This window comes from Phacochoerus africanus, chromosome 3 (genome assembly GCF_016906955.1).
Source record: "Phacochoerus africanus isolate WHEZ1 chromosome 3, ROS_Pafr_v1, whole genome shotgun sequence".
Lineage (NCBI taxonomy): Eukaryota > Metazoa > Chordata > Mammalia > Artiodactyla > Suidae > Phacochoerus > Phacochoerus africanus.
Window position 1 is genome coordinate 81,968,087 of NC_062546.1, and position 18,151 is coordinate 81,986,237.

The 18,151-nt window shown below is 47.7% G+C and overlaps 1 protein-coding gene across 6 annotated transcripts in view; it reads right to left on the minus strand.

Annotated features, from left to right (window-relative positions):
* MGAT5 (alpha-1,6-mannosylglycoprotein 6-beta-N-acetylglucosaminyltransferase) overlaps positions 1–18,151 on the minus strand; it is a 364,486-nt gene that overhangs the window by 35,861 nt on the left and 310,474 nt on the right. For all 6 annotated transcript variants that reach the window (XM_047772070.1, XM_047772068.1, XM_047772067.1 and 3 more), the window contains exon 12: positions 8,913–9,062. In XM_047772070.1, the coding sequence (XP_047628026.1) occupies positions 8,913–9,062 (150 nt within the window). The remainder of the gene's footprint in view (positions 1–8,912; positions 9,063–18,151) is intronic.

Below are 18,151 nucleotides of genomic sequence, written 5' to 3' on the forward strand. Positions count from 1 at the left end.
AGTCAGGCCGCCGAGAGTGAAGGATGCTGCTGAACTGGATGCGGGGGTGGGGGGGAAGCTGGATTCTCCCTTCCCAGGGCCCTCTCCCCAGCAAGCCTGTTATTGCGGCTGCTTTCATTGAACAACCATTTGGAATGGTTCTGCCTACAGAGCCCGGGCCCAGGCTGCCAGGTTCCCTGGGCAACAATGGGAGACGCAGAGCGTGTGTGCCAGGCACAGGGCTGCATGTGCAGCATGGCCCGCGTTAGCCACACTGGAGACTCGAGAGGTTCCTGCAGGGAATTTTCTGGTGAGAGGCCCCTACCCTATGACTGTATGTTCTTTTGCACAGAACAGGATATTTAACCTTTTTTGGGTGTTTTGGAAGAATAACATCGCATCCAGGAAACCCTGAGACAATTCTCAGGGGCATCCACAGAGAGGGATCTGGGGGAGGAGGGAGGCTTTGAGAAGCCAGCAGAGCCTCCACTGCTGCCTAGGTCAATCTTCCTGGAGCAGAAGAAGCAGAGACATGGGGGAGAGGGAAAACGGTAGCGGGAGCCTGGAAGCTGCCTGGCTGGTATGACAGGCATCTCCATCACCATTTGGAGGCCCTGATTTTGGATCTCAGTATGTAGCTGACAGAAGTGAGGTTATCAGGAAGAACTTATGTGTACAGTGTTGGTGCAGGGATCAGGATGGTTACCCAGCAGCAGCAAAAGAAATGGAAGGAAGAAGTGGGGGGAACTAGTCCCAAGACATTCCAGCTTTGTTAAACATAAAGAACTCAGGATTACTACCCTTGAGGCTTTTGATCTATGTGTTCTGGGGCCCCCGGCAGATTTGGGAAGAGGTGTTGGCTCACCAGGGGAAAGAGGACCTCTAGCAGGCTGTGGCTGGGCTCAGGAAACCACAGGGCTTCCAGATCCTAGAGGATGCAGACCCCGGGGTCTCCGTGGGTTTTACCAGAGACCCAGAGCCATGAGTGTTTCCTGACCTCCAAAAATCAGGGCCTGCCATGAAGTGCTGATACTGTCATCAACTCTAAATTGCAAAGAACAACTTTGGAGGAAATGCAGGAAGCATATGCTTGCCTATTTAAATAGAAAATCCTGGAAAAAAAAAATTTAATTAGCTCCTTCAGACCAACCAATCTGAACCCATTAATTAAAAGGATCTGAGGCTGTTGCTTAATGGACTCGAATGTGACCTAGGTTTAATTATATCTGAAAAACAATCTGCACTCTCTCTCATGCCCTGTCGACAGCAGAAAATTTCAGTCCACATAAAATCAGCACTTGGGGCTACCTCTCTAAAGCCTCACCATTTTAGAAGGAAGCTTAAGCAAATACCACACAATTTCTTGGTCATGAGTTTTCTCGTTACACTAACTAGGATTGCAGGAAAAGCAGTACTTGCAAACACCAAAATAACAGGGTTTTTTTTCTTTTTTTTTGTCACTCCTGTCAATAAGCAACTTTTTTTTGTTGTTGTGTTTTGCTTTCTTTCTGTATACTCATTACCTGTGACATTATAATAGAGCAGATGTATTAAGGTCAAATAACACACCTGAGGTTTGAATGACAAGAGGACAGGCAGAGAGAGCTCATCACCCTCAAAGGGCAGTCAGTGAGCATTTCTCAACACAGGGATTACCTGCTCTAAAATTTAATATTTCTAAGGAAGAGACAACAGAAGAGCCATATGTTTTATTTGTGGCACAGAACTGGGACATTCCCACATGTCGACAAGAGTTCAATAAAACCACTCAGATTTTTCACACTGTGTGAAAGCAGAAACCAAGCTGCTTTACACCCCAAAGTGGAGTAGTTCCCAATGTGTATCCTTTAAAAGTGGATAAAGGCAGTGCTTAGGAAGACCCCAGGGGTGTGGTCAGTTTCCAGTCTCTCTGGATGGGGAACACCTAGGATAATCCAAAAGAGGAGACTACATGCCTCCAAAATACTTTCCTGACTCTTTTTCATTAGCCAGTTGGGGAGGGGGTGACTCAGGCGGGAGTTTGAGCAATGAATCAGCCTCAGCTTATCCACTAAATTATCAGCACAGAGTGATCAGGACATGGTGATTAAAAGCACAGGCTCTGGGGTCAGGCAGACCTGGTTTCCAATCCCGACTGCACCATTGCCCAGCTCCGGAACTGTTCTTTCTACAGATTTCCTGAGGTCCTTTTATAACAACAGTCTCTCTAGCTATGGGTCTTAGTCAAGATAACACAAGTTCTCTAAATCTGTTGTTCTATGGGTAAGATGATAAAAATAATAATAATAATTCCTTATTTCATGGGACTGCTGTGAGGATTCAATGAGGTATTTCATGGGAAGGATGTATGCCAAGCTTTGGCACTTAGTAAGTGTTCAATAAGCTCTAGGCCAAGTTCAAACCCAGGTTTCACTTTGCATGCAGCTACACACACATGACCTTGTGTTGTCTAGCTGGAGTTTAGGTCTGCAGAAATTGTGGTTTTGGGGTTTTTATTAATTCAAGTACAGGTGATTTACAATGATTCAGGTGTACAGCAAAGTGATTCAATTACATATCTATATATTCTTGTTCAGATTCTTTTCCATTATAGGTTATTATAAGATATTGAATACAGTTCCCTGTGCTATATGATAGGACCTTCTTGTTTATCTACTTTATATATAGTAATGTGTATCTTTTAATCCCAAATTCCCAAGGCATCACTTTCCCCCTCCTCTTTGGTAACCACATGTTTGTTGTCTATGGCTGTGAGTCTGCTTCTGCTTTGTCAATAAGTTCATCTGTATCGCTTTTTAAGATTCCACATAGAAGTGATCTCATATGATGCTTGTCTTTCTCTGACTTATTTCACCTAGTATGATAATCTCTAGGTTCATCTATGTTGCTGCAAAGTGCCTGTGGGTTTTTATAAGATCTTCAACACCTGCATGTGTATTTATGAGTTCTCAGTGTTTCATAAAGTACCTGGACTAAAAAAAGGGGAGGGGCATTTATTAGACGAGAGAGAGGGTGTGGTTTACAGCAATTGCCTCATGGAAAGGCCATTCCCATGAACCACACACTATGGTTAAGCCGTACTTATTTATTCTTCATATAATGATTGGGAATTATTACACTTTTGGTAACAGGTACCCATTTTATACCACTAATCAGCATTCATACAAGGCTGATACGGAGAAAATTTATTTTCCTGACAGGTGATACTTTCATGTAGCCCAAAGGGCCACTCTCTGGATGTCTGTCTTCCCTTTTGCACCCAATGCTGAAGAAAGAGATGACAGAGGCCAAAACATCTTGCATGTGTATTTCGCTATGCCTCTCCGGGGCTCCACAAGCCCCTAACCTGTACTATCTGAAGGCTGTCTCCTAAAGAGCTAGAAGGGCAAAGAAGGCAAAGACAATGATACCTGTGAGCATGTCTAAGTACGCAAGGACAGTCAGCATTGGCTGCTAAACCCAAGGCAACTTCGTGGAGACCAGTTTGCTGGGTGGACTCCCCAGCCATGCCCAGCTACCTAAGGGGGCTTCCAGAAACAAACAAACAAAAAAACCCAGCAACCTCAAGACCAAAACCCCCTACACTTTGGTTATCTGGAAGTCCCAGCACAAAACCAACTGCATTACAGCCTACACTGCAAATGCATTACCCTGGAGATGGGGAGTAAGAGAGCATTTGGATAAATGTCCAGCTGAGATGCTGACCAGCGTCAGCTGTGCCAGCATGAAATGTCTGCCATGAAAACGCAGCTCAGGGACCACCTTCTTGGAGGAGCCTTCTGGGGCCACGCCTCTTACCCCAAGTCCACATCAGGCTGACCCCTCAACTCTCAGCACGGGCCTACCCACCACCACAGTCAGATGGGCTCTGTTGGTGCCCAGGTCAGAGGATGCTGGTAATGAAGGGCTAATTCACAGAAGAGGCTTAGCACAGGGAAGGCTTAGAGAAAACGGCCGCTAGTGTTGGAGTAAGACCCTGTGGTCACACGCACCACAACAACAGGAATGCACTGAATGTGTTAAAATGTGACCATCTGGCTCCTGTCCTGGGCAGTGGGCTCATCGTGTTACTTCCTTGATTTCACAGGTCACAGGGTGACATGTGCCACAGCTGAATGGTTGACCCTGCTTACAGTACCCCATGAGGCTTTCTGTTGGGATCTTTATTTTTATTATTACTCCTCCTACCTGTGTACTTTTCACATTGTTAGTTATCTATTTACCTGTCTGCCTCCTCTACCACACCTGTAATCTCCTGTGGGCACAAGTGGCTGAGCCATCCCTAGATCCAGAGGGCTTGGCCCAAGTCCTAGAATATATTCTCTACTTAAAATACAGTTGTCTGAGAAATGAGCAAAAGAAGAAATGTTACCAGATTAGATCTTTCCAGCAATCAAGAGTCTCTGTGAGAAGAGGCTGAACATTGCTGTGCATATTTGGGTGAGAAGAGATGCCTATGTTCTTGGAAGTCAGAGAGATTTCAGAGTCATACATCTCTACATGCTATATACATATGATGGGGGGAAAGGGGGACAGTAGAGGGGTATGTGTGCATATGTCTATGTATGCACATCATCTTCCATTTAGTTGGAATGGGAATGACCTCAGGTGCTGGTCGCTAGGATGAAAGCTGCTTGACCGCCTGAGGGTGACTATTTCCAGCATCTGAAGTGGAAATAGAGGAGGGGCTCTGCTTGTTCTGGTGACAGGAACCTTCTCAGCATCTGACTGGTTGAGGACTTGAGACAATTATATACAGACTAAAGGAAGGAGTCAAGAAGAAATCCACATGCTGAGAAGGTACCTGTCACTGGAACATGCAGAGCCCCTCTGCTGTCAGGGAGCTAGGTGTACGGGAGTCTGGCCCACTGGTGGTGGCTGCCCCAAACCCTGGGTTTCTCAGAGAGGTGGTGCAACTGCATCCAAACTTGTGGGGAAGCCACGGTGGATTGGGGGCTCAGACCCGAAGGTGGAATGGAACAGGGATAGTGGGACATCCCGCTTATCTTCCAACCCTGCCCAGGCTTCAAGGCAAATCCCACAGCTAAAGATGATACAGGAGGAAAACAGGACCGTTGTGCCCCGCTTAAGTGCCAGAGGGGGAATGGCCAGAGGTTTGTAGAGAACAGGTGTGCGGCCAAGGGCAACTGCTTCTTCCTCTGCTTTCCCAACAACAGAATTTGTTCTCAACTTTTATTATTATTATTTTTTCGGACATATCTGTACCATGTGGAAGTTCCCAGGTCAGGGATCAAATCTGTGCCACAGCAGCGACCCAAGCCACAGCAGTGACAACTCAGGATCCTTAACCAGTTGCACCCCTGGGGCACTCCTGTCCTCAACTTTTGACTGTGAGAAAGGGAGGCACCCGTACAGGCTCGTTCCAAATGCTCCTCCAACACAGTATGGGGTGCAAAGCCCCCATTCTGTATGGAAATTCTCCCTGTGAGACTAGGGGAGGTGAGCAAGAAGAGGTGAAAATTAGGAAGGGTAAGAAAGAAATCATGTTCAGAGAGATGAGGATTTAAGCCAAAAATGAAAACATGACACACCTAGTCCATCCTTTTTTGCTGGCTTGAATTGCACTCATGGAGCTTGCCGGCCTGAATGCTGTGTTTATGGTCTTCTGATAAATAATGAAGGCAGGGAGTTCCTGTCGTGGCTCAGCAGGTTCAGAATCTGACTAGCATCCATGAGGATGTGGGTTTGATCCCCAGCCACTCTCAGTGGGTGTAAGTCACAGCTGTGGCTCGGATCCCGAGTGGCTGTGGTTTAGGCTGGCGGCTATAGCTCTGATTTGACCTCTACCCTGCGAACTTTCATATCCTGCGGGTGCAGCCTGAAAAAAATACAAAAAATAGACCAAAAAAAAAAAAAAAAAGAATGCAGCCTACCTGATATGCCTTTTAGGAGGGTCTTCAAGATTTAACAACCTCCTAGTTTTTTTTTTAAGCCTGGACTTGAGGGTTAACCCAAATCCCTCCAGTCTCCACAGGCTTCTGCCAATGGTGCCTCGGTGCCCAAAGGCACCAGGACAAAATTCTGTTGAGCAGAGGGCTTCCTGGGCTTGGTGCAGATATTGAAAGAAGGTTCATAAAGAAAAACAATGAGTCAGAAGCTGATCATGCATTAATCATTTCAATCTGTCTTTAGACCTCAAGGGGCAACCTCCTCGCCTCCCTCTCCCCGAAATGAGTCTGAGGAGCACGAATCCCATTCTCTCCACACGCGTTTGCTTCCTGGCATCCCCAGTTCTCCACTTTCAATGTGGATTGGAATAAATCGCTTTTAAATTGCTCAGAGACACTGAGGAAGGAGTTAGAGGCAGAGGGGGTTATAAAAGCAAAGCCTGACTAGTCTTTAGTATCATTATTCCAAAGCCCAATATTCATTCATTTCAGCGTCTGCTGCTGTGTTCTGGGTATAAGGGGAGGCTCGGAGATACACTGCCTCATTTTCATCATATTTGCCAACTGTTTTAGCCATGATTCCACCTGGAGTGCTGTAATATATTCTAGTCAGATGAGCAGGCGATACAGAACAGGATCAGTGACATCCTCTGAAGGTACCAGTTTTTCAAGGACAAACTGATGCCCCTAAAACTCAAAATTTCAGCTATGATTCTTGGTTTACAGGCAACCTTGAAGGTCATGGCCTGGGCCTTCCAGCCCTCTTCTCTGTTCCTCACCAGACAGCAGGAACCCCAGCTTCAGCCTATTTCCCATTCACTGACAGGGTAAGTGGATGGTTGGTAAGGAAGAGTTCTTTTAAGATCTGCATAGCTGAGTAAGACATTCACGAGGCTGAGGTAATAGAAGCGTGTGAGACAGTAATGACACACTGCTGAGACCTAGCCCTGCCAAACTTCAAGAAGCCTGAGCTTTTCCTACCATCTGATTTGGGGAGAAGTAAAATGAGGCAAATGGCAAAAGGCAAAAATAGCACTGCTGCTACAGAGCCCGGACATTGGAATGATTCTAAAATGTCATCTTAAGACAGAAGGTGGACGGAAAGCAACCGTGCACACTGGGGAGCGCCCTTCACTCTGGGACGGCCACGTCACCAGACTGCAGACAACCTTGTAAGGAAATAACACCTTAATTAAGCAAACCAGATCTTTGGCCAAGGAGAGAAATAATTTACTGATCATGGCATCACACAGGACTTGGGAGGTAGGAATGATCAAATGCGCACACACACACACACACACACACACACACACACACACACACGGAGAAACCGAGGCAGGAGGGACATGCGGATTCCTTCAGCTGGTGAGTATCTGCTGAATGCTCTTAAGTGTGCATGTTTATTCATGAGGACGGTATTAAGTCAAGGGCCTCTCAGGGCTAAAACTTGCAATAAAAAAATCATTTGTCAGGGTTACTTCCAGGGTGACCTCGGGGTCTGGGGACAAGACCAATTCTAGTCTATTTCCCCTTGTTTAAGATAAAGTTAACTGTAATACCTGCCATGCCTACCTCTCAAAGCTTTTGTGAGAGGTAAACAGGACAGCACATGTGGATACACTTTCTAAAATAGAACTATCACGCACTAATCAGAATGCTATTATGCCATAGCCGCTCATCCACTCCCTTCTTCCCCAACCTTGAAAATGAAAATGCAATCAGTCAGGGACCCGAGCTGCAAAATTCACTATTGATGAGTTTCCCTCTGCTTGAGGAAACATGAGTGCAGGGATCACACTTGCTTTTCTTCACTCCTGTAACCTTCGCACAATGCCTGGCACACAGGAGCTGCTCAATATTTTTTTTTTTCTTTTTAGGGCCACACCCATGGCATGTGGAAGTTCCCAGGCTAGGGGTTGAATTGGAGCTGTAGCTGCTGGCTTATACCAGAGCCATAGCAACTTGGGATCAGAGCCACAGCTGCAACCTGTACCACAGCTCATGGCAATGCCAGATCCTTAACCCACTGAGCGAGGCCAGGGATTGAACCTGCATCCTTATGGATTCTAGGCAGGTTCATAACCCACTGAGCCACAATAAGAAGTCCTAAATACTTTTTAAAATTCATAAATAAGAGCTTATTAATAAAGGTGAGGGAGTTTAATGCCTTAAAGTGCCAGCCATTCCGTCAAGGCCAAACTCTGTCTATTTGCAAATCCTCTGTTGTCACTGGGTATGTTCATGATAGAAACACAGAAAAGAAAGATGCCCCTATGGTGTCAAAATGTCACATTCATCATGCCACTAAAATGATCTTCCATCAGTGGCTCCCCCTAGTTACCTACACTACAGGGCCTGAATTCTATGTCTGAAACAATCAGACCCTCAGCCCCTTATCAAATTTTATCTTCCAGTAATTCCCAGACTTAGACTCGCTGGGTTGGTGTCTTGACCCTCCTGAATGTGTCGCCTCCACCTCTGCCAGGTGACTCTCACTCCTGTCTGTCCCAAATGCCACGGGCATCCACACTTGACCCATCTGTCATCTCTTAAACCTTTCATGATGCCCTCTCTGCTCCTTAAGACCTCGAAGACTCTTCCTTTGTTTGAACATCTTCAGTGTCCAGTACAAACTGTTTCAACAAGGAGATGTGATGTGAAGACATATGGGGGACCCATCTGTGAGCAGAGGTGACTGGGGAGGTGGGGAAGTTAAGTGCCCAGGCTTCCCGGGAAGGCTGCCGCTCTCAGAGTTCTGATATCTTATCGGTCCCATTTGCCACTGTGTCCCCAGCCCCTCACTTGACACCTGGCACAGAGCAGGTCCTCAGTAAATTCATTTTAAACAATAGCAACCTCCTTCCACAATTCATTGACTTTTAAGCTAGAGTCGGTGTAGAAAATAATTGACCAGAAATGATCTGAAGTTCAGCTGTACCATGGAAAAGAAAGCCCAGAAGATCCTGCTCACATTTTCAATGTCAACAGAAACAGACCTCTGCACAGCATCACTGATGCACTTACCTTGGTTTCACGGAGAAGAAATTGCAGGTCCCGTCCACTGAGGATCCCGTGGTTTTTCACGTAGCTGGGGATGTTCTTTGTGCTGGAGCCGTAAACAGTGGCGTGGACTTCCATGTACGTGTGAATGATGTCCAAGTAGAGCTTCTTATTCTAAAGAGGAGACACAGGAAAAGGTGTTTCTCTTTTCATTCTTGTAAAAACCTGTCTCATAGCTGGAGGCCACAGAGACAGGAGTTCTTTCTTTTTTTCTGTCTTTTTAGGGCCACACCTGTGACATACAAATGTTCCAAGGCTAGGGGTTGAATTGGAGCTGCAGCTGCTGGTCTATATCACAACCACAGCAATGCCAGATCTGAGCTTTCGACCTACACCACAGTTCACAGCAACACCAGATCCTTAACCCACTGAGCGAGGCCAGGGATCAAACCTGTGTCCTCACGAATACTAGCTAGATTCATTTCCGCTGAGCCACATCGGGAATCACGAGATAGGAGTTCTTAACACGGAGATTGTAGGAACTTGGCAACCCATCTCTAAAACTCCTTTCCAAAGTCATCTGACTGCATTGAATTTTGGGGTCAAAAACAGACATGTGGATGCTTCATAATTTGTAAGAAGAAACATACGTTATATAGCAACATATTACTGAATATCGACCACAGCCCAAGGCCAAGTGTTTTGATGTATTGCTCTCATCTTATAAATTACCAGGGACCCAACACTTGGCTTTTGACTTCTCCTCCTTCTTGGGGAGGAAGTTTGGGAAAGGAAAGCCCAGAGAAGGCAGCAGTTGGACTGGAATATTTATCCGGAGACGCTAAGCAGTCCCCGAGGAACACAAACACCCCCAGCTCTTGCCAATAGTTCTCGTGATGATTAATTCGTATTGTCAGAACTGGATCCCACCTCTTTTGGATCATGGGGAGACACGAGTTTCCCACAATATGTGCTGATTGACCTAGCAGATGGAGAGATAATGAGAATACCCAGGTACGCAAAAGTGGGGGAAAAAAAGATGAAATGTAAACTCCAATGAGCTCAGAAACATTTAAGAGCAGTTTTACTTTTCTCAGAAGCAAAACAAAATCTCTGTAGTTGTAGGCACTGAATTTTCAGGCACATTTTCTAAATCAAAACCACCTGTGAGGCGGAAGTGAGCCTCCCCTTTCCCGTCCTGTTTCCGTAGGACTAAGTCCCACAAGCTGAATTTTGTGGGTTGCCTTTTTTTTTTTTTTTAACACATTTGAAAGATTCAAGTTCTATACTGTTTTCCAGTTGTATAAAATTGGGACAAGGTTTTCCCATTTGAAGCCTGTTTTCACACACTCCAGGCAAGTGTAATAATAGCCAGTTTTGTGATCTAAGACCACCAGGGACATGGGGGTGTGGCATCAGCAGGCACAGAGCATAGGATGGGGAAGCTGGCTCTGAAGAGGGGGGTGCAGTAGCACCCCTGGGGGGCCCTCACCCTGCCTTGGGTGGGGCAGCTCCTCAGGCAGCCGGAGCCTCCACTAGTCGGGGTCTGCCCTCTGCCTCCACCTCTCTGGTGAGGGTATTACAAAGCACTCAATTTGGGGGGACAAGTTTCAAATCATGTATCAAAGGTCTTCATGACTCAACACTAAAGTCCACATTCCATGTTTGATGTGCCAGATGATTTTGTTTGGAATCAACCAAGTCCATCCCTGCAGCCTACTGTATGAATAAAATGAACAGTTCCACTCAAAGTGTAATTTCATGCCATATTTGGAGTGGCTGGAAGATGCTAAATCCATTACTTCGGAGACATATACCCTTCCATTCACGCCGAGGTGACTAGGAACAGGGCATAACCCATGACTCCCATTCCCAGCTTGAGCCAAATTTAGGATCACTCAGTGGTGTGAGATAATCGGAGGGGGGGTCTATGACACAGTCCTTGTGCTGGATGGACCAGGTTACTCCTGAGCCCACCAACTCCTTCCCCTCAAGGGCTCCATCCCCACCCCTTGCCCTGGGTAGGAAGGCAGGGGTTTCTGTAACCCTGCCCACCCCCTGCCATTGCTGACCTGAGGGGACCTGTCCTCAGGCCGACTGGCAGCCTGGGATGGGGTGGCCGGGCTCAGGAGAATAAACCGAGCCAACTGGACCCTCTCTCGGGAACTCAGAATCCCGCTCACAGAGAGATGGCTGCCAGATGGCTGGGGCTTTGGAACAAGGTCATGCAGTATTGGAGTCTGGGCAATTTCGGGCTAGATACAAGTTCCGAGGAGGGTAGCTGCCAGTTGAGGGGTGGGGGTGGGAAGAGAGCCATGTAAGAGCTGAAAGGAGGAGAGGGAGACATAAAGATAGACAGTTGGGGAGTTCCCATCGTAGCTCAGCAGTTAACAAACCCAACTGGCATCCATGAGGATGCAGGTTCGATCCCTGGCCTTGCTCAGTGGGTTAAGGATCCAGCGTTGCTGTGAGCTGTGGTATAGGTCGCAGACACGGCTTGGATCTGGTGTTGCTGTGGCGTAGGTGTAGGCTTGGCTACAGCTCCAATTGGACCCCTAGCCTGGGAACCTCCATATGCTATTGGATAGACAGCTGGTAATAAGAGGGACAGGACAACAGTGACTGTGATCTAGATATTCCCCCTGTAAGTATGACAGAGAGAGGGCAAGGGTGGGGAGGAAGTGGGAGAGAAAGAGGGAGGTGGGAAGGAGAGGGGGAAAGAGAGGGAGGAAAAGAGAGGAGATGGAGGAGGGGGAGGGTAAGAGAGAAGGGGTAAGGAGCAGGAGGAAAAGAGGAGGGGAGGAAGAGGGGGCTGATGAGGGAGGTTGGAAGGGAAGGGAGAGCTGAAGAGGGGGTGAGAGGGATGGAGCTTCAAAGACAGGGAAGAGAAAGAAGAGGAAGAACAAGAGGAGGGGGAGAAGGAAGGGAGATAAAGAGAGGAGAGAGAAAAAAAGCAGAGACAGAAGAGAGAAAAGCAGTCCCAGAGCTGCTTCTGGGTCCCAGGGCATCGGCAGCTGTTCCCTCTCCTCAGTTCCCCAGGTCTTTCTGGATCCTTCCAATAACAGCAGCTGCCTAAACTCCTCTCCATCCTGCCCAACACTTTTACTGGGGACTAGGGGTGGATTCCTACCATCCAAAGGGAGGCCTCTCATGCTGGGCTTCTGGCAGGGGGAGGGATGGGATGGGGGTGGAGTGGGGGAGTGGGCATCTTGTCATTAAGCAAAAAGAGCCATTTCCTCTGTAAAAAACTGGCTGCTAACTAGTGAGGATGGACCAGCATCCCCTGAACCAGGTTTGTAGGGAGCGAGAAAGGACAGAAATGGTCGCTTGGGTCCCATCCTGGAGAAAAACATGCACTGCAGACAGACTCAGCTTAGGATCCCAGACCAAACACCTGGGAAGGGAGTGATATACAGGGAGACCCAGGTCCTGCCATCCATCCCAGAGAAGCTGGGCTCCTTGGAGTACAACAAGGGGGCAAGTTCAGGCAAATATAAAGAAGGCTGATAAAATCTACAAACTTACTAACATTAAGGCATGGTAAAGTCTAAAACGAGAAATTCCTCTCTGAGGGGATTTATGTAATTTCATGAAGGAGGAAATCACAACAGGTTATTAGAGGGGGAAAAAATGCTTCAGATATAACCTTAACCTTTCAAGTTGACAATGAGGTGATTCCAGTTCAGGTCTTGTTGCTACTTGTCAGCAAGAAGTCTGGGGAGGATGAACCACACTATGAATTCTAGGAGGAGGTGCCAGAGGGGCCAGTCACGCTAAGCCAGCCCTCCTTCCCACAGCGAGCGCTCCCTGGATGCTAACGAAACCCAAGGAGGCATCTCCAGCTCAGAACTACTGCCTGAATTAGGGTCCAAAAATCCAACTGCCTCCTGACGCAAACACTTCCAATTCAATGGCTCCCAAACGGAATCCAGTGCCTTACTTTCCCAGACTGGCATCTCCCCAGGCTCCTGATCTCAGCAACTGGCATTCATCTCCTAGATCACTAGAATCACACGAGTCATTCCACCCATCCAGTCAGTCACAAAACCCTGTGGCTCCTTCCCTCCAGGCCCTGATCTTACTCACCTGGATTGTACCAGGATGAACACACCCAGCATCTTTTTTTTTTCTTCTTTTTATGGCCACACCCACAGCATGTGGAAGTTCCCAGGCTAGGGGTTGAATTGGCACTGCAGTTGCAACCTACACCACAGCCACAGCAATACCAGATATCTGAGCCGTGTCTTCGACATACACTACAGCTTGGTGCAACGCCGTATCTTTAATCCACTGATTGAGGACAGGATCGAACCCACATCCTCATGGATACTAGCTGGGTTTTTAATCTGCTAAGCCAAAATGGGAACCTCATATACAGCATCTTTTTCTTTTTTGTCTTTTTGCCATTTCTTGGGCCACTCCTGTGGCATATGGAGGTTCCCAGGCTAGGGGTCGAATCAGAGCTGCAGCCACGGGCCTACGCCAGAGCCATAGCAACACAGGATCCAAGCCGCGTCTGTGACCTACACCACAGCTCATGGCAACGCCAGATCCTTAACCCACTGAGCAAGGCCAGGGATCGAACCCTCAACCTCATTGTTCTTAGTCGGATTCGTTAACCACTGAGCCACAACGGGAACTCCATATGCAGCATCTTAACTATCTGCCTGTGGCTCAAAAAGGTGATACAACTTGTCTACAGTCTCTACAAGGAAGCAGCAATGCTGGGACTGATTGCAAAAGAATCTATATGGCTCAATGCCATTTTTGAACCACGAAAAGCAGTATTATTTAATGTGACGCATAGCAACAATATTTTGGCAAATGGGCACTTGTAAATAACTACAAAAACATGCATGGGGATGACGGATACCAACTTCTGGTTACTGATTACTGAGAAGGGAAGGGGGAGTTAAGGGAGATGATGGAATTTAATGGATTTTTTTTTTTTTTTTTGGCATGCAGAAGCTTAATGCAGGATCTCAATTCTCAGATTGGGGACCGAACCCAGGACACAGCAGTAAAAGTGTCAAATCCTAACCACTAGACCACCAGGGAACTCCCTTATGATTGTAATATATGGCTTTTCTGTTAAAGCAAACTATTGTACAATATTAACATCTATACATCTGGGTGGTTGGTATATTTGATCTATTTCACAGTTAAAATAGAAAATTTAAAATATACAATCAAGAAAAAATAGAAACCAGTCTGTATGACACCAAAGCTGGCACCATTCTTGCTGGAGGGCCCAGTTCTTATCATAAAGAGGTTCAAAGCATCCCCTTCTCTCATCAGTGGAAAAATAAGGTGATGCAATTTCATGAATTAAGCACGGTCCTGCCTGCCTTTCCCCACGCATCAGAAGGCCCAGAGTAGGGAGGATTGTGTATGCAGGGGTGAGGGTATTTCCCAGCAGACCCCTCTCCTCCGGATTGTATGTGTGTGTGTGTGTGTTCTGTCTTTTTAGGGCCTCTCACATGGCATGTGGAGGTTCCCAGGCTAGGGGTCTAATAGTAGCTACAGCTGCCAGCCTATAACACAGCCACAGCAATGCCAGATCTGAGCCACGTCTGCAAACTACAGCATAGCTCATGGCAATGCTGGATCCTGAACCCAATGAGCGAAGCCAAGGATCAAACCCACAACCTCGTGGTTCCTAGACAGATTTGTTTCCACTGCAACATGACGGGAACTCCTCCTCCTGATTTTGGACACTGAGGCCCAGGGTCAAGGTGACACCCTGGAACTAGGGGTCTTGTTGATCCAAGAATTGGAGCAATATCACTCCCTAGAAAGCCTTTTCCTTCTCTGACTTAAGAAACTAAGGATGAAGGAATTTCTCTATTCCATAAACCCTATCACCTAAGATTTATTGAGACACAGCCAAAAGGGGCTTGCATGGGGTCATCACCCTGCAGCGTGCCACCTCCTCTGTCTCGGGGATGAGACGTGTCTCCAGAGGTCTCAGCCAGCAGCTTGCAACCCCTTAATGCTCTTGGTTTCCAGTTCAATTTAAATTCCCATTAAAAAAAAAACCCTCAAACTGATTAAAATTTCAATCTATGTTAACTCATCAGGAGGTGGGAAAAGGGAAGACAAGGCAAAGGAGAGAACAGGCTGCAGCAAAGGAGCAGGGCTTTCCCTGTTTCTTCAGCGGGGCCTGTGATTGTAGCTGGAGGCAGCTCTGTTTGCAGAACTGGTCACGAGATACTCAGAGCTTGAACAGAGAGCTTTAGGAAAACAATTCAATCTAGCCACATGTGCACATGACTTTTGCCAGGGGGAGGCAGAAGGCAGAATTGCAGAATGAGGAGCCTTTTCTTTTCCAGCTGGTGAATCAGGGGCATGGGAAGATTCTTTGGTGAATGGTAGTGTTCTCAGCTTTAGGGTGCAGTGGATGTTATGCACCCCCCGCCCCCCAGTCAACATCCCTGCTCCCTGTGCCCCATAGCAGACACACACACTGGTCTCCTGGACCCTATTTCCCTTCATCCATGGGGCCCTTGTGACTTCCCATTTAAAAAATAATAATTCTGCAGCCCTGCCCAGAGTTGGTTAGTCCATGGAGAGTACCTGGTGAGCGCTGGCCCCGTGGGCGTCCTCCCCAGGGAGGGCTGGATGGATGTGAAGAGCCAATCCTCCCCAGAGCCAAAGCAGAGGGTTAGAAACCTGGCTGTGGAAGCCAGCAGCAGTCCCGCCACCTGGAGGTCAGGCTCCAGACAGAAAAAGAGAAAGTCCTCACAGAGAGGAAGCCAAGTGTGAGAGGGTGCAGGTCCCGGCAGGGTCTTGGTCCACAGTTCCCGGTAGATCTCTGTCTGATGCGTGCCTGCCTTCCCCTGGGTCCTGAGAGTTTCCCAGTTCCAAGTGAGGAAAGCTGAGCTTCTGCCACTTCAACAGAAAGAACGTGGACGAGTACACTTGTGATCAGCTTCTTCATTTTGACCATCATGAATTTTTAACCATTTTTAAAACAGTAGCTTCCTCTTCTTCTTTGACAAACACAGAAGTTGGTTTATTCCATAGCTTTAGAACAACTATTCAGTGATGAATCATATATTTTCCTTAGGAAACACAAGGCCATAGAGAATGCCTTGCCCCAAACTGGCCACTTTACTAACTGCTACTCAAGTATAAGTCCTGGAAAGGTTGGGGTTGGGTTTGTCGATTCTATTGCGTGAAGATCTTGTTTTTTGCCATGCCGGCCTCCTCCATCCACGCTGGCACCACCCCACCCTGCTTGGACTGCTCACAGCCTCAGGGCGGGGCTCCCTGTCTGAATGGTGACACCCCTGAGCCTTCCCAGACTGACGGCTCTTCTTTCCCTTTCTCAGCAGGTGCTCACATGAGCCAGGCTGCCCTCTACTCTCAGACTGGGAAGCAGGTACCCGAGGGGTGAAGGGCATGGCTTGGGGAGGCACAGGTCTCCATCCTGGAACAGCATCCCAGAGGAATGGGATACCAGGTCCCTGTGCCATGAACCAGGGCCAGAGAGAAGTGGGAAACAGGAGGGAGCCTCTTTTTTCTCTTCTACTGTCTATGCCAAGTAGAGTCAGTCTCTCCTTGCAAATCTTCCAGGGGTTCTAGAGCACCCAGCACCCAGGCTGTGTCTGTGTAGCTCCTGGTGAAGCAGGAGCCAGAGTGGCCAGTCCCCATCACATCATCTCCTACTTCTACTGGCCTCCCTGCCTCTCCTCATCCTCACTGCCCTGGGCTTGCACCTCCTTCCCCCAGAAGCAGTCATACTTCCATCTTTGCCTCAGGCCCGGCTTTCTAGAACTCTGGGCTAAGACACTGTTTGCTGGCTTACAGCCCTTCAACCCACCCTCTCCAGTGCCACAGTTTCCAGAAGGGAAGATTTGGTTGCCCTTTATTAAAGTTTTCAAAAGCAATGAGAGACCACCTCCTCGGCTAAGCACACACGACGGGTTTTCACAACCTGGGCTGTGACGGGCCCTCTAACATCACCTCCTGCCACATCCTCTCCTCCTTTGCTTAAGGCCCACCTGCATTTACTCTGCATTCTCAAATCTCCCCTCCTCTTGGATGTATCTGGCCTACCATGGCCTTCCTGAGATGCCCTTCCTTCCTCCCTCATTTTGTCTCCTGCCTGGACACCTTCTCCCCTCATCCTTTACAAGTCCTGGGCTCACCCACGTGAAGTGAGCGGCTGCCTCCTCTCTGTCCTAGGTATTTTCCTGAGAGGTCCCTTCGGGCCGAGTTGTCACTGTGTGTCTCCACCCCGTGGGACTGTGAACTCACAAGGGCAGGACACTGTGTGTGCAGAGGTCTGGCACAGAGCAGGTGCTCCATAAACACACACTGGCTGTGTGAGGACGATAAAGAGGGCGTGTGAATCACAGGGCATTATGGGAAAGGAGTGTCAGGCTTGACCCAGCTCCTTCTGTCGGAGGTGGGGTGGTCCCGCCCATCTTCCTGGCCTGCTGCAGGGGCCAAGTTCTACATCAAAACCCACTCCTAGAAAATGAGTTTACAGTCCACGACTTTACCTAAGGGTGTACTTAAATCAAAATAAAATAAAAAGAGAGCTGCACACTTCAGAAGTTATATTTCATAGTGGATTCATCTTCCTTTTAACTTAGCGACCAAGTATAAGGTTCTCTCTTAGGAGTTGTGGGGTCAAAGAGAGGGAGGGAGGGAGAAAGACAAAAAAGAAACCACCTCATCTGTCTGCTCCTGAAGTCAAAAATTCAACAAAGATAAAAAATTCTTTGATTCCAAGATTAGAAGTCAAGTTCTAAAATGCAAATCTCTGTGAATTTCAGCAGTGAGGCAGAGACAATTTACGTTACTGGATAATTTTAAGTCTTTGCAGTCTTGGATCATTTATTTCAAGTAAACTCCAAAGGTAGGTATGTGGGCGTCCTTGCTTTGTCCCACTCAGGCCTCCCAGGGCTCTGGAAGACACAAGGAAACTAAGAGTCTTCTTCTTTCTTTCCTTTTTTTTCTTTTTTTGTCTTTTTAGGGCTGCACCCGCGGCATATGGAGGTTCCCAGGCTAGGGGTCTAATTGGAGCTAGAGCTGCCGGCCTATTCCAGAGCCACAGCAACACCAGATCTGAGCCATGTCTGCAACCTACACCACAGCTGGCAATGCTGGATCCTTAACCCAATGAGCGAGGCCAGGGATCGAACATGCAACCTCATGGATCCTAGTTGGATTCGTTTCTGCTGTGCCATGATGGAAACTCCGGAAACTAAGATTCTTAAAGCTGATCAACCTCTGACTCCTCTTCCCAAATC